The sequence below is a fragment of the Xiphophorus maculatus genome, chromosome 16 (genome assembly GCF_002775205.1).
Source record: "Xiphophorus maculatus strain JP 163 A chromosome 16, X_maculatus-5.0-male, whole genome shotgun sequence".
Lineage (NCBI taxonomy): Eukaryota > Metazoa > Chordata > Actinopteri > Cyprinodontiformes > Poeciliidae > Xiphophorus > Xiphophorus maculatus.
Genome location: NC_036458.1, coordinates 3,977,019 through 3,999,105, shown reverse-complemented (window position 1 = coordinate 3,999,105; position 22,087 = coordinate 3,977,019). Strand labels below are relative to the sequence as shown.

General features: G+C 35.8%; 1 protein-coding gene across 1 annotated transcript in view; it reads left to right on the top strand.

The window, feature by feature from the left end:
• Window positions 1–15,092, top strand: part of syt3 (synaptotagmin 3) — a 63,523-nt gene extending 48,431 nt beyond the window's left edge. Inside the window, exons 9-13 of the mRNA XM_005810135.3 lie at window positions 3,119–3,239; window positions 4,981–5,152; window positions 6,991–7,120; window positions 8,755–8,848; window positions 10,073–15,092. Coding sequence (XP_005810192.1) covers window positions 3,119–3,239; window positions 4,981–5,152; window positions 6,991–7,120; window positions 8,755–8,844 — 513 coding nt within the window. The 3' untranslated portion in view covers window positions 8,845–8,848; window positions 10,073–15,092. The remainder of the gene's footprint in view (window positions 1–3,118; window positions 3,240–4,980; window positions 5,153–6,990; window positions 7,121–8,754; window positions 8,849–10,072) is intronic.
• The last annotated feature ends 6,995 nt before the right edge of the window (window positions 15,093–22,087 follow it).

Here is a 22,087-nt window from a genome sequence, read left to right as displayed (position 1 = left end):
CACTGATCCAGCTGTTTGTTTTATATGATTTCTTTGAGTTAGAAATCCACATAATTTGCATTTCTATTCTAAAATCCTCATTCAGGAAAGTTATTTTCAAAATATTAGATTCGCTCGCAGCCAGCTGACATCAATAGTTCAACAGACTAAAACTCGATATATTTATGTAAGGCAAACAAGTTGCCTCTCCTCTCCCAGCATTAAGACACCGAGGCTTTAACTGGACCTCCGATCTCGTCTGGTCAAAGTGCTGAACTGTTTCCTGTTCCTCTGATTCAGCTGGGCGGTTCTGGATCCAGTCGGAACGATGACATGCTCAGATTTCGACGGTAAATCCAGTCTGGGTTCTGCTCTCAGAGGAGCGGTCCGTATGGAAAACAGTCTGCCTGCAGGATTCAAACTCTGGTCGTGTGAAAAATCTTCTTAAGAGAGTCTGTATAGATTACTGGAACGGCTCTGCAGGCCAAATCCAAACTTCATGTTGGTTTATGTCCAACTTGATTTATATGAAATATTCATGGAAGGCTATTAGCAAATTAGACGGAGCAGAGCTTTAAAAATGTTGGCACCAGGGTCTAATTTATTAAATAAGTTTAAAGCATCAGTGCACATCAGTGCTTCACTTGGGGAAGTGTTGATGAGTGCGACTCTGACCTGAATAGCAGTGATTTTGATGGAAAAAGGCAAGGAAGATAAAAAATACAAATCTTACAATTGATTGTCAATTAATAAGTTATTAGATTAAAATTAATTCTAATCGTTTAACTAATAACTTCTGCTTATGCCTTATATTAGTGTTGTAGTTTTTCCTCCAACCAGCAGATGGCATCCCTGGTTATCGTTACGCAGAGCCAGTTGATACAGAAACAAAGATGGCGGCCATATCTCAGAACAGGAAAGAGAAATGGTCCCCATATTACAACTTTATTCTGAGAATATTACAACTGTTTCTGGTAATATTTTGACTTAATTTTCAAAATATTGATGTTATTCTCTAAATACTATATTTCTCTTATTTTGATTTTAGTCTCATACAAATTTATTCTCTTTATATTATGATGTTATTCCTGTAATTTTATAACTTTAATCTCATTATTTAATCTTTTCTTAATATGTAGCCCGAATACTAATCATACAGTCATACAATAAAATCTTTGTTTTTTATCACTAACAGTAGTTCTGTATGAACATCTTTGTTCGTGAGGAATTAAGTATTTCACATATTTTCATCTTTTAATTTTCTATTTAGCAACCTAATAGGTTTTTGTTTTATTTATTTAAAATTATGTTATACACCGTTATGTTATACAAATAATACACATAATTATTCAAATTTATTTAAAATTAATTAAAATTATTTTATTTTATTTAAAAGATATATAAAAATAACATTAAAATATTATTTATTTTCTTATATTTTATTAATATGAATAAGTTTAATAATGTGAGAAAAACAATTATTTGTTTATGCAGTCAGTATTTAACACAGCTGAAAAAAAACTGTTAAAATATAAATGTTTTTTAAATTCTGCATCTTTATGTGATGGAACGACGGTCGGTCCTCATATTACTAGGGCTGAATGATATGGCTGAAATGGTATCTCACCATAATTGTCTCATATTAGTCAATATCAATAATCATTGATTATTTTTTGTTTTAAATACCTAAAATAGTGCCAAATTGGAGGTGTGACCTTTCCTGTTTGATCCTGTTTCCATTCCACGTTGTGAGCCTCAGTGGGGAAACCTGAAACTGCTCAACAGGTTGTTGCTAGGTAACCAAACCTGGGCGGAACTTGAAACAAGTTGTTGCTAGGTAACCGAAGAATGAGTGAGTTAGTAGATTCCACCAACGTAGCTTAGCTAGCAGTTAGAGGTTGATCAGCTAAAGTCTAAATTTCCCAGAATGCTGGACGGATTTGGATCAAAGTTCAGTGAATATCCTATAAATTGAATATTGAATATTTTTTCAGCTGTATTATACTGCTAATTTATTTATAGATTTGTTTATGTTAATATTTTTCCATGTGCATTCTTGTTGTTTTATTTATTAATTTACATATGTATTTATTTTATATTTAGTTCAATATCAATCAATCAATCAATCAAATTTTATTTGTATAGCACATTTCAGCAGCAAGGCATTTCAAAGTGCTTTACATCATAACAAACACAGAATCACAATGCAACATAGAATCAAGCATTAAGTCAAGTTACATCAATAAATTTGTAATTGATTACATTTCAAATACAACTCTAAACAGGTGGGTTTTCAGTTGAGATTTAAAAGAAGTCAGTGTTTCAGCTGTTTTACAGTTTTCTGGAAGTTTGTTCCAAATTCGTGGTGCATAGATGCTGAAAGCTGATTCTCCTCGTTTGGTTCTGGTTCTGGGGATGCAGAGCAGAACCAGAACCGGAAGACCTGAGAGGTCTGGAAGGTTGATACAATAAAAGCAGATCTTTAATGTATTGTGGTGCTAAGCCGTTCAGTGATTTATAAACTAACAACAGTATTTTAAAGTCTATTCTTTGAGCTACAGGGAGCCAGTGCAGGGACTTTAAAACTGGTGTTATGTGCTCTATCTTCCTGGTTTTAGTCAGAACGCCAGCAGCAGCATTCTGGATCAGCTGCAGCTGTTTGATTGATTTGTTGGACAGACCTGTGAAGACGCTGTTGCAATAATCAATACGACTGAAGATGAACGCATGAATAAGTTTCTCTAGATCTGGCTGAGACATTAGTCCTTTAAACCTGGCACACTTATGTACATATTTTTATGTAAATGTTATATTGCTTATGGATATATTTGTATTTACCTATATTTACCACTTTATTGATCACGTGTATATGGGGATATATATTATTATCGATTTGTTATCCAGCCGTACGTGATACAAGTGAAAACTCAGGTTTTTCAGAAAATGTCCGCTTATGAAAATCAATCAATTAGATCAATCAACTTGCATCTCAAGCAACAGCATGTTAGCCGAATCCCATCCAGCTGATCTGTGTTCAGGTTGAGATCTGTGTGTCTGTCGGTGTTTTTTCCAGCTGAATCTGCTCGGACCAGAGCGTCTCCGCCTGCTTTCTGATCCCTGTTCGTGTGTCTGTCTGCAGGAGAAGGCTGATCTCGGGGAGCTTAATTTCTCGCTGTGTTACCTGCCCACCGCAGGCAGACTCACCGCTACAGTCATCAAGGCCACCAACCTCAAAGCCATGGACCTGACGGGTTTCTCAGGTGAACAAATCGCACATCATGAGGTCATCAACACATTTACAGGAAGCGGCTTCCTCTAAAAACTCCTGCTTTTGTACAAAGCTTTCTCCATGAAGTGGTAATATAGAAGCATTTGGAGCCTCATCAGATTTTAATAATCTAATTCAATGATACGTTACAATTTCATTTAGACACTAGTCATTAAGTCTACAGCAAACTCCCACTGTCTTCTATGATTCTGTTTAAGTTTGGTTGGAAATATATTTGATACATAAAGAAAAGCTATACGGGATTACAAAGTGAAAGGAATATTTTAAGTATTTATTTTCTTTTACAAATGGAAATCTTAAAAGTGTGGCTTGCATTTGTATTCAGCTCCACTGAGTAGATATTTTGCAGTTACAGCTGCAAGCCAGTAGGGGGCATTGTTCTGTCAAAGTTTGCACATCAAGCGGGTAAAATTTCTGCCCCTCGTTTAGGGCAAAACAGCTGAAACACAGATTAGATGGAATTATGGAAGAAATGAAGAATCTCTTTGGATAAAAGAAGTGCAGGGCAACAGCTCGTTAGGGTCGTTGTAAATAATATGACAGAGTAAATGTCCACCAAGAAACTCAGAAGTTTTTTGATTAATCTCTGAAATTTTCTAGAAAAAACGTGAGATTCGAAAGTCAGAAATTTTCGACTGCTGGAATTTTTCAAAGTTTGAAAAGCCGAAATTTTTCAACATTTGGAAATGTTCAGTTTGAAAAGTGATTTTGACTGTTGGAAACATTTCTAAGTTTAAAAAATTTTAAATTTTGACTGTTGGGGAAAAAAATCAAATATTTTAGACTTTTCAAATTCCAAAATTTTCTTGTTTATTGTTGAAAATTTTTTAGATGACTCTGAGTTTCTGAGTTTTTTTCTAACAATTTTTTGACTTTTTGGAGCTCAGAAATTTCCTTGTATTCTCTAGAAAATCTTTAAGTTTTTCTATCTACTTTGGCCCTAGTAAGCCAGAGTGAAAAAGGTTAAGATGCAGAAAGGGAATCTGAGTTGATATGACACAGATGATTAAACCAAGGGTGTTCAAAGTGTGGCGCGAGGACCATTTCCAGACCCTGGACTGATTTTTTTGTGGTCTCCAAACCACATTTCAAGAAAAGATTAGGACAAAACTACAACTTCTAAATCCAAATCTACTTACAGAAATGTTATATACAATATAAAATCTAAATCTAATTGAAGGTTGTCATTGTAACAAGAGAAATCAAGGGGTGTGAATACTTTTGCAAGCCACCAAATTTAAACCCTCAATGTTGTTGCCAGATTTGCTTAATGCTGCACAATCTGAAACCATGTCTAGAGAAAGGTAACAAATGGTATAATAAGGATTAGAAACTAAATAATGCATGAGATGGAAGCAATTTTTTATTTTTTTTTGTTGCACACAGCAACACATTACGCCTACATGCTGTTATTATTGCCCCATTGATCTCAGCATGATTTAAGAGCATCAGAAGATACCGACAAGCAGTAGAGGAACTCGGATGCCTGTGATTATTCCCGGCTGCTGTCACTGAGCGAAGGGATCCGACCTGTTCTGCTTCTCCCCTCCCTTTGTGTTGCTAATCCAGCTTTGCCTCGGCGACTCGATTCTCACCGGCTTTCATGTGTGACAGATGCAGATACGCGCAAACTCTTATCTCACACTCCGTGCCCCCATCCTGCGTGTGTGTCTTCTTCTTCTTCTACTACTAATTCCAGTTTTTCTCTCCAGACCCGTACGTGAAGGCGTCCCTGATATGCGATGGGCGTCGGCTTAAAAAGAGGAAGACCTCCATTAAGAAGAACACTCTGAATCCCACGTACAACGAGGCGCTGGTGTTTGACATTCCCAATGAAAACATCGAGAGCGTCTCCATCATCATAGCAGTGATGGATTATGATTGGTGAGGCTTTGTTCAGTCGCTGCTCGCTCCGGGCGCTTCGACAACAGGCTGATCGTTACTGGGAAGCAGCTGTTTGTCAAACGTCTTTGTGCATGCGGCATGTTTGATTTTGGGGCCCGCTGTCGAACACGACGAGGGGCCTCCTGCAAGACGCCCCCCTCCTGCTGAATGATCCCTGTTTTACATAGATGGGCACCTCATGAATAAGCATGATTTATGCTAATGGGGAAGGAAGACGTGCGGCCCTGCCAATATTTATCTCACAGTTTCTTGCAGCGTCACTTGGCTGCTTTAAGTGTTTGTGTATAATTGCACCGCCTCCCTGTTATGCTGTGTAGACGCAGCATTTGGCCTCTGTATAGGTGTTTATGTTTGCTTTCCCAACCCCTGTCAATCTTTTCTCCAAAGCTTAAAGGTGACCTATTATGCTTCTTTGAACAGTTTACGATACGTCTAGGATCTACACACTGAAAGGATTTTGATCTCTTTTCAAAATGTGCTGTTTTAGAGTCCTCTTGCTTTAAATCCAAATTATCTGCTGGCCACGCCCCCAAACTCAATGTTTACACTCACACGTAAAAATGTCTGCAAACAGATGTGCAATTATAGACACATTGCAACATGATGTCACAAACGTCCAGCTCCCTGCTAGAGGGCAAGAAACTGCTAACTGACAATGACTAGCTTTGGTTTTAGCTGCCAATTTGTCAAAATAACACGCTAAATCTGAAATGTTCACATGATGTATAGAAGAAAAACTGTCAACTAGATAACAGGTCCAAGGATGTTACATCTCGCAGGTCTGGCAAAAGTTTAATTAAAAAAAAATAGCAAGGGAGAGCGACGTAGGTCTGTTATGCTAGATTGACTTTGACAATCTTCACATGTAGATGTGCTGCAGAATTCGGGTCTGTTTCATTTCAATAAAAAAAAAAAACGGCGACCGTAACACCCACTCTGACAGATCAGAGTGGGTGTTTAAATTAGCAGATCAACCACGGCTTGTTTACAGACAATCAGAATCAGCGGTTGGTCGAAACTAATTACATTAATCATCAGAAAAATAAACCTCAAGCCTGAAAACATTAAATTGTAACAGCCTGAACGTTCTGTTGTTTTTGTGGGAAATGTTTTCGTGTTTTTTGGCGTTTAGTCCTGATACACTCGTGGAGCTGTTGTCAGTCAGTTGCTACGGCAACGGGTCTTCGTGTAGCACGACAGACACATAGAGCCAGAAAAACCAGGAATATGAGCGGTTTAGAGTTGTTCTTCAACTGTTTTTCTACGTTATTTTTCCCGTTGCTGGGGCGCACTGCAGTAATTTAATAAAACCTTCATTTCCGGGTTTCATTTTTACATCCTTAAGGGTTTTCAAATGGCTGATTTTCCAGATACTAAGAAAACATTAACTTAATGATAAAAAACAGCTCAGTGGTTGTTGTTTTAAGTACTTGGACTGTTTTTATACTTATATCTGGCTGTGGGAATGCGGCCGTGTTATTTACCGAGGGAGTTTACGTCCGCCATTTTGATCGCTGTTTACATTCCCCCATCAGCTGAAGCAGCGGTGGCCTGTGACGTCATCAGCTCTACCACAGCCAAACTCCAGACTCAACACCCGGACGTTGTTATTGTGTCTTGTCTCTATGCTGTAACTGCGAAGTAATTTCCCTGCTGGGATGAATAAAGTACTTCTATTCTATTCTATTCTATAGAGAAGTATAAAAATGTTCAAAATGTGAACTTTCCATAATACGTCTTCTTCACGGCCAATAAATGAGCTTCCCTTCATTTTTGTGAAACTCTACTTGTCCTTTCTTGTCTCCTCTCGCTGTCAGCATCGGTCATAACGAGGTTATAGGCATGTGTCGAGTGGGCAGCGATGCTGACGGTCCCGGGAGGGAACACTGGGCGGCCATGTTGGCAAACCCTCGGAAACCAATAGAGCACTGGCATCAGCTCGTTGAGGTACACACACACATAGGCACCCTGGCTAATTCATCCGTTATTGAAGAGGCTTGGATGCCACTGGAAAATGTTTTAAAATTCAGCCTTTAATTTGACAACATTTATTTAGTGTTGGGAAAATCTGTTTGTAGGAAAATAATACATCACTTTTCATTAGTGGTTTGTTAATTTTATGTTTTCTTATGAGTAGAAATATTACATAAAATGTCCTAATTATGAGACCAAATGATTAATATCACATTCATAAGATTTGAAGTAATATGTTATTTTTTTTAAAATAACAGTTTCTATTAATTGTTTAATAATTTTGAAAAAAAAAATCGTAATATTAGACAAATCATTATTGTGAGATTTAAAGTTGTACATATGTTCAGTCTGAAAGTCATATTATTATGAAAAGTAAATAAAATGTGAAGAGATGGGTTAAAAAGTCACAATTATGAAACTAAAAATCATAATTATAAGACTTGGTTTCAAGTTTGAGTTTGAAAGAGTACTTCTACTAAAAGGTCAATTTGGAAAATTATAATGATTAATTAATGATTGGACTTGGTTAAAGTTTTTAATCAAGTTAATTGTAGGGTTTATTATTAATTAATAGAATATATTCATTGATCTAAAGGGGAAAATTGCATAAAAACTGTATATCGACAAAATAAGCCAACATTTTCAATTAGAAAACCCTTTTTGCTGTTAAATTATTTAAAAAATACAGCTGAGCTCAACAACAGATATTTATTGTTTTTAATCTGTTATTCAGGTTATTCAACCATCAGATAGTCGGTCATAGAACGTCTTTAGAAATGCGGTCTGTTGACGCTGACATTAGCATTGGGAACTTAAGTTAGCCCCGACATGCTAAGCATTGAGATGCTATTTTAGGCTACAATACCTTCGCTAACAGGCTAACTTCTTTTAGCAAGACTTGAACACAGCAATAGTTTTTTCCAGTCTCCAATCAGATCGTTTTTTGGACCAGAAATGGATCCCTAACCGGTCTATGCTGCTTGTGCGTAAGATTTACGGACGTACCAGAAACGCATACAAAAGTTCCGGCTGGAATTTTCGTATGGCGGGAACAAAAAACAAGAGCAATTAATTGTGTTAATATTTGTCATATGTTAATTTTGATTAACTAATATAGATTTTAAGGTGTGAAAAAGTTTATTATGATTGATCACGTTTATATACACAATTAATTTTATTTTTTACATGCAAAACCTTTGAACCATTTTATGTAAAAAAAAGAAAGAAATATATATATACATATATATATTACTCGTATTACTTATTTCATTGCAATACAATGAAATTGAGTAATTACAATGTATAAAAACACTAGCATTAAGACCATAGATAAATAAATGCTAAGTGACATGATTTATAATAACCCCAAAAATATGCTTTGTATTAAAATAATAAACAATAAAAGACAATAAATGGCTGTAATCTTCTTAAATTAAATTTCCTCTTCCTGAATTAAATCCCCTTCTTCCTGAAGACCCTCAGAAAGGTTTTTCTTTTTACATCTACTGTAAACCTGTCAGTACAAATGACACTGACAGGTGTCATTTCTTTTTTTGTGATGTTTTTTTATGATAAAACATTAACAGGAGATTTTTTTCCCCTTACAGGAAAAAGCAATTGGTACATTCATATCAAAAAGTGCCACAACCCCCTCCCCTAAGCCGCATATTGTGGTGGACAGCCCCCACTCTGATTGAAACGGTGAGTCGCTCATGTGTTTATTGGCTCGGAGCATTCCACAAATAGCATTAGCTCTCTTGGACTCTGACTTTTTAATTCCAGCACACGTCCACCGCTGTGTGGCAGATGCTCTCCGGTCCAATTAACATGGGGGCATCTAGTCGGGTCTTAAAAAGCATGACCAAACTGTGAGGGCGCGATAAGGCAGAGGCTGTGAAGTCGTCAGATGTTGCAGTTCAAAGGCTCAACTCTGGAAAAACACAAAATATTACCAAGTAGTTTTTCTCTAGTAAAAATCTTGGTACACTTGAAATAAGACAAAAACATTTTGGGAACATAAAGAAGCTTGTTTTGAGTAAAATAATTTCTTAATGATGAAAAAATACTTGCTACACCAGCAGATTATTTCACTTGTAACAAGCTATTTGTTATAAGTGAAATATAAAACAAAAAATTAGGACAATGCAAAGAAAATAAAAACAATACAGAATAAATCCTAAATAATATGAGAATAAATCCTAATGTTACAAGAATAAAGAGTGATAATTTTATTACTTTATTCATAAAATTATGATTAAATTCATAATTTTATGAGTTATGACTTTCATAATTTTATTAGGACTTTATTCTCATTATTTTGATTGTTCAAATAATGAATACCATATTCATTATTTGAATTCATTATTACAAATATTCTGGTAATATTATGACTTCATTCTCAAAATATTAGGACTTTAATCTCATTATTTTGACTTTATTCCTGAAATATTATGACTTTCTCATTTTCTGACAATTTTATTTAATTTTTTTCTACTTGTTCTTGTACAAATTTATCTTGCAATATTGTCATTTATTCTCAATATACCTTTTAATTTTATTTTTCCTTAGTACAGTCCTAATATTTTTTCGCAGAAATTATCTGCCAGTGGAACTAGTCTATTTTCTTCAATATTAAGGAATTATTTACTTAAATAATCTCCTATTTTTTGCTGAAAAGTAGCTTGTAAGTTAGTTTTGTCTTATTTCAGGCCTATTAAGACATTTGCAGAAGAAAATAGACCAACAGCACCTGGTTATATTTTGTTTTTGGAGTGCATCATCTGTATAATCTAGATGTTATGGGTTATGTAATGCTTCTCCTCCTCCTCCTCTTGCCTGACTTGCAGAAACTCCATGCTGTTTATATATTATCCTGTCTCCCACTGTCTCACGCGTGCTTAATCCGCCTCTTCTCTCTTTCCTCAGGTCATTATCATCTCTACGGCTCCAGATTCTCCTTTTTTATTTTCTCTCTCTTGTTTCTTCTCCTCTCATCTGTGAATAATTCTCTCCATCAAAGACAAGAGAGACGCGGAGACGCTGCCAGTGTCCAGCTGCTAGTGCCGTTTTGCTCCTGCTAATGAATACTCCAACTTCTGCGCTGTGTTTGCTGAGCTGGAGGGGAGGGGATGGAGCTTCACCCATCCTGAGCTGCAGCATGAACATCAGACAAACACGTTACAAACACATGCAGACAGGAACAAAGTCAGGTGTAAATCTGGGACCTAGCAAGAAGCGCACACATGTTCCTCTCTCTCTATCTCTTACACTCTATCTCTTACACACACACACACGCGCGGATACACAGAGTTTGTAGTATGTGTGTAGTTCATGTGCTCTTTGGATATGTGTAGCAGTGACGTGCGGTTAGGAGAGGCAGTTGAGGCAGTGCTTCACCTGTATGAGTAAAAATAAGAAGTAAAAACAAATTATCCATTTCGATTTTCTATAAATTGTTTTTTTATTGGTCATTTCAAAATTTTTATGGTCACATTTGCTGAATTTACGCTGCATTGCCTGTTGAAATGCTTTAAAGAAGTCCAGAGTGAGGCAGTGTAGTGTCGTACCTGACCTCTGGGGGGGCGCTGTATCACCAATCTACTTGTTTAATTGCGTATTTTCTACACATGTTGACTTTCCACGGTATGTTTGATTTATTTAATAAATATTTGGGACACATTTAGTCTTTCTGATCGGCCATAAATGTGTAGTGTAAATGGGGCGAGTGAGGCAGAAAGTACCGTGCCTCACTGACAGGGGGCAGTGCTGAGCCCGATAGACGCAACAGGGGATCTTCTTCTACGCTCAGAGATGGAACAAAAGGCTGCTCTCTTTGGCTGCCAGATTTTTGAAAATAAAAGAAAATCAGAAATAATTTAATTAATTGATTTAATTAATTTTTTTAAACAACACAATGAAAGAAATATTTGTGGAGGATGGGTTCATATAAAATAAAGGTAAGATCACACACGAGTTTCAATTCTAATCAGAAAAGAGAGAGGTCAGCCAAAGGAAACATTCAAATAATCAAAAAATAACCTTATTAAATATTGATTTATCTTTCTTGCTATTTTATTGTTAGAATTAGTTATAATCAAAATTAAAATATAGCTTCCATGGACCTCGTCGGCGTGACATCACGTGCAGGATCCCACCTCCCTGCTGGAGGGCAAAAAGCTGCTCGCTAACAATGACTAGCATTGGTTTTAGCTGTTAAGTTGTCAATATAACACACTAAATCTTAAATGTGCACCTGGTTATATAAAAGAAAAAAAGGATGCAGTTCTTTACTACTAATTTTCAACACTTCAGTAACAACTAGATAACAAGGTCAGGAGAATGTTTTAACTAAGAAAAAAATACTGAGGGAGAGAGAAGTAGTTCTGTTATGCTAGCTTGACTATGATAAATGTAACATTTAGATGTGCTGTGGTATTCTGTGTGTTTCAGTTCAGTTAAAAAAATAAAACAATCGACCTAAACACCAACTCTGACAGATTATCAGTAGAGCAGATGTTTAAATTAGCTAATTTACCACCACAGTGTTAGCTTAGCTAATAGCAGCGGTAGCTAATCTAGCACGGCGACCACTTATTGATGATCGCAAAACAAACATAAAGCCTAACAACAAAATACTGTGACGAACTGAGTGTTCTGGTCTTTGTATGGGAAGTGTTTGGGTGTTTGTTGATGCTGAATCCTGAAACAAAGTGGCCTTGTTGTCAGTTGCTATGGCAACTAGCCAGCGTTTAGCGTAGTCGAGGAATAAAGTGAGAAAAAAGTAGTTTTGAGTTGTTCTTCAACGGATTTTCTCCATTATTTTTCCCTTTGCTGTGACGTACTGCACTAAACTAATAATGCCTACGTCTCCAGGTTTGGTCAATGGTTCTACTGCGAAGGAATCGTCTTTTTGCCCTCCAGCGATTTCCGGATGTAAACAATAACATGCACGGGGTCCATATTGGATTTTGGACTCTGGTGAAGTCCGTGCCTCGCCGTTCGTGAGCCTCACCGCACGTCACTGATGTGTTGTAGTTCATTCTAGACACAAAAAAATAAGAAATAGAAAGCCATCATAGAGTGGTCATTTCAACCAGGACCAAAGCTTCATGCACTTGTACAGACTATGGAGAGAAAGTTACGTTTCAGGAGGAGGAACAAAGATAATAAAAAACTCAAACCATCCGTTGTGCATCCGTTTGGCGGTTTGAGGGAAGACGTCGGGCTCCTATTGATGTCAGATGAGCGGGAAAATGAGGACGGACTCATCGCAACTCGTACGCAACCTTGAAACGTGTCCCTCTTCGTCTTTTTCTTTTTAAATCATCCAAACGTCTCGTCAGGAGGGGAACTTTCTCGCCAGACTTTTATGGGTTTCCAGGATCGGGGTTGGACTGTTTGGATCACCACTCAGTTGTTTTTCTACCATTCCAGGACTTAAAGGTTTTGCTTTCTCAATCGTAGAAAAGAAAAAACAGAAAAGGAAAAGTCATTGTCACGCTTCAACGGATCAAATTGTTGTCCATATCATGTCTCTGACAGGACTTAGAAGGACACACACTTCTGTGTTGCTTTTATCAGTGTGTGTTTCAGTGTTTGTGGGCGTGTTTGTTTTGTACTTGTGTGTATGTGTGTGTTTGACACGTATCTGTGCTCACCGTCGTCCCTTCGTCCTCCTCCCATCGTTTTTCCTGTCTCCACTCCTAAAATTCAGGCGTCTGCACTGAGAAGTTTGCTTCAGAGCCAAACTTTGTCTCGATTTGTGTCTCTAAAGTGTGTGAGTGTGTGAGAGACAAGAGGGCGTGTGTGTGTGTGTGTTCTACTCGTGCCTCATTGCACTATAGGTGGGGAAGCACCGTCTTTGATAGACGTTAGTTTTTATTGTCTATGTTGTCTCTGATAACTGCTGCCAGTCACCAGTCAGCCCTCCTCTCCTCTCGAACCCTTTCGCCTGATGTAAGTAACCGTGTTAATCGTGTTCTTCTTTCACTAATTTATGTGCTGAATGTTGGCGCGAAAAACTCAGATGGGATCGAAAGTGGTGAAGTGCTGGTGTATTTTGCTTATAATTATTCAAAAGGACACAACAACTTAAAAAAAATATGAAAAAACTGCTGCTTTACAGGCTGATTGCTGAAAGTATGGAAGCCCATTCCTGCCAATTTTAAACTGGCACATTGCATGCCATTATCGGGACTTAAAAGTTATAATAAAGGCACTCAAAGGAATCATTTAGTTTATATCAAAGGCATATTTAGGAAATAAAATATCAAAATTGTGAGTTTGAAGGTCATAATTACATTGAAAACGGTTTAAAAATTATTTTTTGTGCAATTTAAATTTTAATATTTATGAAAGTAAATTAAAAAGTCCTATTTATGTGACAGAAATTGTCAGTTTTTAAAGTAGCAGGTTCATAAAATTCAGAAATCTCAATTCAAGTTATAAAGATAAAAAAAAGATGTCAATTATTAAATAAAATAAAAATTCTATTAATATAATTTTATAGAAAATTAATTTTCTATTAAAACAATCTTTTCATAGAAAAACTGGGTCAAAATTGTGAATGGAACATTTATGAGATTCAAAGTAATATAATTTTAAAATCTTGCAAAAACACAATCAGACACTCAAAGCTATGATTTCAAAAGTAATTATTACAAAAATGTGTCATACTTTTGAGTAAAAAAATTATATATTCACATTATTATGAGATTTAAAGTCATACTTTGGATCTCAAGTCACAAAATTATTTTTTTAAAGTAAATAAAATGAAAGAAATTAGTTTAAAACTGAAATATTTTTTTTAAATTTGAGTTTCAAAATAACTGAGTTAAGAAGCCAGTTTCAAAACAGGTTTTTTTTAAACCCTTGATAAATTTGAGATAAAAAGTCAAAATTCTGAAAATCTGAATGATAAATTTATTTTCATTCAATCTCTATCAAATATTCAAATTATCATGATAAAATTCAAAGGTTCACATTTCCCACCTCTAGCACAAATATTTTAGAAATGCAATGTGGCTGTTATGGGGTCCCGTATATGTTTGGATCCCCCTGAAACAAAAACCACGTGGAGGGAGGAAGAAAACAGCACTTATAAACCAACAGTTATAAAACCGCGCCTGTCGCTGCTAATGCGACTGAACTTGAGCAGAACAGTAGCGCTCGGCGTATTGTTGCCACTAATCCGCTCCCGCACAAACACACGCCGTGTTCTCCAGAGGGGGGATCTACTTTCTTTCTCTTTTCGTTCGGATGAAGGAAATCAGGTCACTCGCTCTCTGTTCTTTGTGTTTCTCCAGTCAGGGAATGATGATCAATCAGCTCGTTGAAGATGATATTGATTCATTGGAGCTCCATAATAATTCTCCTCCTTCTCTTTCCCTTCGGCTCTCTTCTTCTCCTCCTTTTCATTCCACCTGCTTGTTTTTATTGGGGGTTTTTTTCCAGCCCTCCATCTTGTCATGTTTCTTATCGTTTGCCCTCTCTCCCCTCTCTCTCCTGCTGTCTTCTCTTGTTCGTGCCAGACCCGAATGGTCACGGGGAAACATGTTTGCATGCTTATATTAACACGAATGATGTCAACTTGATGCAATGAAAAATTCTATAAGTGATGCTTTAAGCAAAATCTGACAATGAACTTGATACTAATACTACTAATGACGACTAAATGGAGACCTAGCAGTTTAATCTCTGTTGTCAAAAAAACTACAACGATGAAAATGACGTTTATGCTGTGTTTATCAGTGTTCTGTTTCCTTTCTGTCAGTTTACAGTTGTTTTTTATATATATAATTTATTCAAGAAGTTTACTTTTTTATTGGTTTTGGTGAGATTGAGGGCGATTGTTTCAGTCTGGACAGGTCACAGGATGTTGGTGAATGTGTAAGTAACAGCGTGGCTGAAGCAACAATAATGGAAATAAAGGATATGTATCATCCGCTCTGGTGTTTCTGGCTGCTTCTTCTAACTGCTCCTCCAGGCAGAGTATCAAATGTAAAGCTGGGGGGATATCAGGTTTTTTACCCTCTGTAATTGACTGGAGTATTAGGATTAACATGCTCCACCTGCAGAAAAGCTCTCAGACTCTCCGCTGTGCATTAAGTCCTGTAATTATTCAGCCACTTTGTCATGAATTCTTCATCAAGGCCCGAAATACAGCGTCAGCACTGGCTCCTGCCACTGCACTGCAAAAACACAAAATCTCACCAAGTGTTTCTACTCTAGTTTCCAGAGCAAAGGTCTTACTTCATTGGACAAAAATAACTTCAGCAAGATGTAAGAGCTTGTTTTTAGTGACTAATTCACTAATATTGACGAAAAATTAGCAGATTATTTCCCTTATAACATGGGGAATAATGTCTTATTATAAATGAAATAATCTGCCAGTGGAATTTGTTCATTTTTTATATATATATTTTTTTAGAAACAAGTTCCGATATCTTGCTGAAAAGTTTCTTATAAGTTAGTTTTCTTATTTCATATTTTCTATTCATTTATGACCTCGTCGTGTTTGAACACTGTAAAAACACAAAATCTTAGCAAGTATTTTTAGTCTAGTTTCCAGTTAAAATATTTTAGTGCACTTAAAATAAGATAAAAATATATGTTCAGCAAGACATAGGAGCTTGTTTTAAGTCAATGATTCCTTAATATTGGTGATTATTTCACTTATAACATGGGGAATAATAATTTCCTTTAATTGAAATAATCTGCCAGTGAAATGTTTTCATTCTTATATAACTTTTATATAAGCACCTATATCTTCTTGAAATGTTTCTTGTAAGTTAGTTTTGTCTTATTTAATATTATTTTCTATTCTTAGGCGTTTATGACCTTGTCGTGTTTGAACACTGCAAAAACACAAAGTCTTACCAAGTATTATTGGTCTAGTTTCTAGTGTAAATATCTTAGTAAACTTAAAATAGGACAGGTTACCTACTTTCAGCAAGTTATAGGAGCTTGTTTTTTATCGATGTATGCTTTTTGAAGTTAAACCCATGAGGTTTTCTGAAATGTGTGTTTAAAATGTCATACCCAAATCTAATCAGTTTCTCTCTTTCAATAATCTTTGTATCAAAATAAAGCTAACAGGTGGGAAACTCCATCAGAAGTTAAGTATCACAGCAGCTGCTACAGTTTCAGAAAAAATGAGGATGAAACATAAAATAATTTGGATTTTTTTTTTGTCCATCACCAGATTTTTCTTTTTTTGTATTATGCAGGATATATTTTTTTCAGAAATACTATTAGAAAAAGATTTAAAGTTTTTGAAACCAAATAACCACATTACTTGTGTAATTATTGATGCAACCACCACATTTTTTGGCACTAAGAGAGCTCCATACAAATGTTGCTTTATCATCTTCTAGCCAAGAGCCTGATGTTTCCATGGATACCAAATACATCTATGTTTAACAGAATGGAGGCGCAGTAATGAGAGTAGGAAAAGTTTAAATCTTAATTGATCTACTCAGAGATTACAGGTAGAAACTAATTTAGAATAAATCTGGTGAAAAGTGTCTTTTATTCAGCTTTTTGTTTAAAACTAATAAACTACAAAAAAAAAATCTTAATATTGATTTTTTTTTTTTAAAGTTACTAGTTCCACTTGCAGGTTATTTCACTTATACGGTAACTATTTTCTCCCCATTTTAAAAGTGAAATAATCTGAAAATGAAACTAGAAATTTGTATCAATATTCAATATTACTGACTTAATCCAGCTCCTATTACTGACTAGTTACTTATGCAAAATTACTTTCTGGAATTTTGTGCATTTGCAGTGAAAATCGACTTTAATATCGACTTTTTAACTCGACATTAAAAAATTATTAATTATTATGATTAATCTTGCTGAAAAGCTACTTGTGAGCAAGTAAAAAATTGTCCTAACATATTTTTACAAGTATTTGTGGTTTATTTTCAGTTTTTGGTCGCCCTCCATTTTCTGCTGCCCTGGGCAACTGCCCATATCAAAAACTGCCACTGCTTATAAGTTACTTTCGTCTTATTTCAAGTGTACTAGCAGATATACACCAAGAACTAGACCAGAAACTGTAAGATTGTCTTTTTGAAGTGTGCGCTCCCTAACTTCTGCTCTCTCCCCTTTTTTGTTTTCTTTTAATCACTTTTATTATTCGTCGTGTCGCTGCTGCTGGAGCGAAAAGCCGTACAGTAGCAATTTGCAAGCCAAATACTTCAGCAGACAGCAGAGAGGGGCGATCACAATGAGCGGGGAAATGACGGGAAGGAGGAGTAGGAGAGGATTAAACAAATGAAAAGAGGATGACGAGGGCGAGGAGGCGGCAGAGGAGGAGGAAGAGGAGCGCAGGAATGCATGGGGAAACCTGGAGCGCCAGAGGAGATACTGTAGCTGTGGAGGATGGGTCTGTATATAAACCATCCATAACGGGCAGCTGCAGACCACACACACATATATATATATATATAAATATATTTAAATATATGTGGCAACCCACCAGTTAGCTTTGCTTTAACATTAAAGACTAAGAGAGAAAAATGAGAGGATGGGAGGAGGAGGGGGTGAGGGGGGATTTCTGTCTCCATGGCAACTTTCCCACCATGCAAAAAAAAAAAAAATCATTTAGTCGGAAAGACATTTCACTCAGTTCAGTGAGCTGTAAGAGGCAGCGGACGGGAGGGGAGGCGGTTTGTTTCTCTCTGAAGGAATTTTTCTAAAACCCGACAACTAAACATGAGCTGCTACTGCAGCGTGGATAAAAAAAAATAATAATAATAATAAAATGAATACATCTACAGATAACGACTTTACCTGCGACGATAAACAAGAATGCAATGGCTTTGTAGGACAGGAATGTCTTCGTGTAGAAGCAGCTGTCTTTGAGTCGTGACATTGGTGTTTCTGTTTTCAGGCTTTAAAAGTAAATATTACACTGCAAAAACACAAAATCTTACCAAGAATTTTAAAATTTGTTTCCAGAGCAAATATCTTAGTGAATAAGACAAAATTAAATTACAAGTAACTTTTCAGGAAGAAATAGGAGCTTGATTTAAGTAAATAATTCTTTAATTTTGATGAAAAATTACTAGTTTCATTAGCAGGTTATTTTACTTATAATATGGGAAAAAACTTTATAAATGAAATAATCTGCCTGTGGAAAAAACTTTTTTATTAATATTAAAACAATTATTTACATAAAACAAGCTCCTATATCTTGCTGAAATGATACTTCTAAGTTAGTTTTGTCTTATTTGAAGTTTACTAAGATATTTACACTAGAAACTAGATAAAAATTAAGTGTTACGTTTTTGCACTGTATTGCAAAACACAAATACTAACAAGAGTTTGTGTTTTGCAATACAAAGAGTCAAAATTCTGTCAAAAATGTTTGACTTTTCAAACTCAAAAATGTCCTCATTTTCTTCTGGAAAGTTTCTGAGATGAATCTCAATTTGTTTTTAGTGCAAATTGTCAACTTTTCAAGCTCTGAAATTTCCAAACTGTTTCTAGAAAAAGTTTTGAGATTAATCTGAAAGATTCTGAGTTTTTCCCAGCGAAATTTTTGACATTTGAAATTCAGAAATTTCCCAATTCTTTCTCGAAAACTTCTGAAATTAATATTAAAAAGTTACCTTTTTCTAGCAAATATTCAACTTTTGAAACTCAGAAGTTTTCATGTCTTTTTCTAGAAAATGTTTGACATCAAACTAAAAGATTCTGAGGTTTTTTTTCAAACTAAGTTTTTACTTTTAAAACTCAGAAATGTCCGTGTCTTTTTTAAAACATTTCTGAAATTAATCTAAAAGTTTCAGAGTTCTTTGGCTGAAATTTTCTCCTCCTTTTTTTCTAGCTATATTAGCCCTTACAGGCTGCCGTACCTTTGCTACACATCACCAGCAGCAGCCTTCATAGAGAAACCCAGAGAGGATGAGAAATGTATGTCCCAGGTAGCTCTGATAACCACTTCAGAGGATTTAAGTGTAGCAGCATGTTGGCTGTGATTACCTGTTGTGAGGCGACCATCTGGCCCTCCCAGCTGGATTAAACGGTCAGGAGAAAGATTGTCTTCGCCCTACCACCTGGACCTTACAGACACAGTGCACCATATTTTTCATTCATATTTCATTATGTCAGTCTCTGACATTAAATAACAAAGAAAAAACCCAAATGCAGTCAAAGTAAACATTGTCTGGCTTCCCAAAGACACATCTAGAGAGCAGGTTCTCTGTAATTGCTTGGCAACTGCCTACATGGTGTGTGTTGAAGTTCAAAGCTAGACGGCATATCTCCAAGCAGCAGAAAACATCAGAGGTGCCTACGCAGGCAGGCACAATCATGCACAAACAAACATTCACAAGCCGTCCCGTCAGTTTAAATTGGCCATGTTGCTCGGTCACAATCGAAACGCGCTGTGGGAGGTTGAATGTTTAGATAGAAACTTTACTCATCTACTGCTGGAAGGGGCACGGCTGTTTTCTCCCGCCTGCCGAATTTAGGTTAAACCGATGCAGATTGGTGTGTCTGTGGGAGGTTTTGACTTTGGTGAAAACAGAACCGAGTGGCCATCAGCAGAACGGACCACAGGACCAATGTGAAAGGCTGCAGTCACACAGCAGGAAAATGCGACCAAATCTGCTTCTTTTCACCCAAATGTGACTTATATCCAGCTTTTCACCCCACAAAAAATCCAGTTTGTTCCACTTCTATATGTGGTAAGAATCAAACTTGGGTTGTAACTTGTTACATTTACTCAATTACATTTACGTCACTAACTTTTTTGAAAAAAATGTACTTTTAGGAGTAAGTTTTTTATTGAAAGAAATTGATCTGAAATTTTTTTTATTTTGCCTAATTTAGTTATTTTTTGTTACTTATATGAACTATTGTCATTTTGGTCCTTAAAATACCAAAATTTCCATTTAACTTTACGTTGTGGTCCATCTGATGATGTAATTTTTAAATATTAAATGATTAATAATTTGATCAGTTACTCTGTACTTAAGTAGACTTTTTACGAAATACGTTTTACTCTTACTTGAGAAATTTCTTGAATGGATACTTTTTACTTTTTCTTGAGTAAAAGTATGTTGAAATAGTGCTACTCTAATTTAAATACATTTTTGGATGGCTACTCTGCTCACCTCTGGTACTAATTTGGATTTGTATCCAATAGTTTTCAAAGTGTCTGCAGTCTGAACAGACATGTCACTTTTTATCACTCAGGCTTTTATATCACTGAAGTGAGATTTGCATCCTAATTTTCATCAAAAGAAGCCAGACACTGTAAATCAAGATGTAAACAATGGCTGGAAATTGTAATTATGGATGTATGAAAGGAAAAAATAAAGTAATAAATAACTGCCAAAAGAAAAACTCAGAAAGTTTCTAGAAAATTAAGGAAATTTCTGAACTGAAAATGTCAAAACTAGCTAGAAAAGAAAAATCGGACATTTTTTGATTAATCTCAGAAGTTTTCTGGGGGAAAAAGGGAAACCCTTGTGTTTGAAAAATCGAAATTCTATGACTTTTCAAACTCAGAAAATTTCCAAGAGTTGAAAAGGTTATTTTCAAATTCATACAGTTTCTTGTTTGTTTTCTTTTTAAGAAAACGTTTTGAGATTAATCTCAAAATTTAGTTTTTTTCTAGCACATTTTTAACTTTTCATGCTCAAATTCCAAGCTTTTTTCAAGATAATTTCTGAGATTAATCGCAAAATGCCTGAGTATTTAGGCAAAGATTGTTTCTTTTTTTCCTATCGACAATGGCCATGATACGCTGTAGTACTGAAGCGCATCACAATCAGACCATTTCTGGTTCTGAATACGCATCCAAACAGACTTCCTTATATAAATTATAGTTAATGCGCCGCAAAATTTCCTTTGCTAGTAGCTGTGCTTTCTTTTTATTATCTTCCTTAGCACTCTTATGCTCGTATCGGCTCTTTTTGCTGAATAACCTTGTAAAAATCGTTCCATAAACGGCTCCAACCATTATTACTTCCGTAAACAGAGCGCTGCTGTGTGACGTCAACGTTCTTCTTCTGCGCATGCGCTTTTGGGGACATTAACCGTTCATTTCTACGGTTAATAAGCAGTTGCTATGACAACAGCGAACAAGCTACAAGCTTATAACTAGCTCCCGCGACCTTCCTAATTTATGAACAATATGCGTACATTACAACTATTATTTGATCAAAAATGTTTGTGTACTCTACCCACCTATGCGTAGTACTAAGCTAAATATCAGTGATATTTACTGTAGTACTTACTTATTTGCCGAACTAGCAAAATTACCTTAGCTAATGTAGCTTAAATCTGCAAGTGGTATTATGCACGACCACGTAAGAAAAAGATCGGATTTGAACAAAAAATTGGAATTGAATACAATACCTGCCAAAAACAGTTTGTTGATGAATTAAAAATACGTTTAGCTGTATGTTGTGTCAACTTACTGATGAGGAATTAATTACACGTTGGATCTCTGGGATTACAACCTTTGATGTTAAACATGAAATGGGTGATGATGAGTATGTAAACATAAAAATGAGTCAAAGTTATGTTCAGTTTGTGATCCCTTGAACTCACTAAGTCAAAAGCAAAGAAACCTGACAGTGTTTTCTAAAGCAGCTTTAGTCATCGTGCTGTCGTCCCTCAAGTGTTTGTGGAAATTACTCAGCAGCGGCTTGACGGGGGATTTTTACCTACTAAAGAAATTTGGTGACATCTACTGGAGATACTGAAAAACTTCCACTCTGTTCATGATCACTGCTGACAATGTGAAGCAGAACAATAAATATTAAAGTTCTGTCTATAGGCTTAGTTAAATTTAACTATTTAGTACCCATTTACCACAAACGAATCTTGTAAAATAAAATGTTTTGTTGTGAATTAAATAATCTGCCAGTGGAACTGGTTAATCATTATTTAGGAATTATTGACTTAAAACATGTGCAT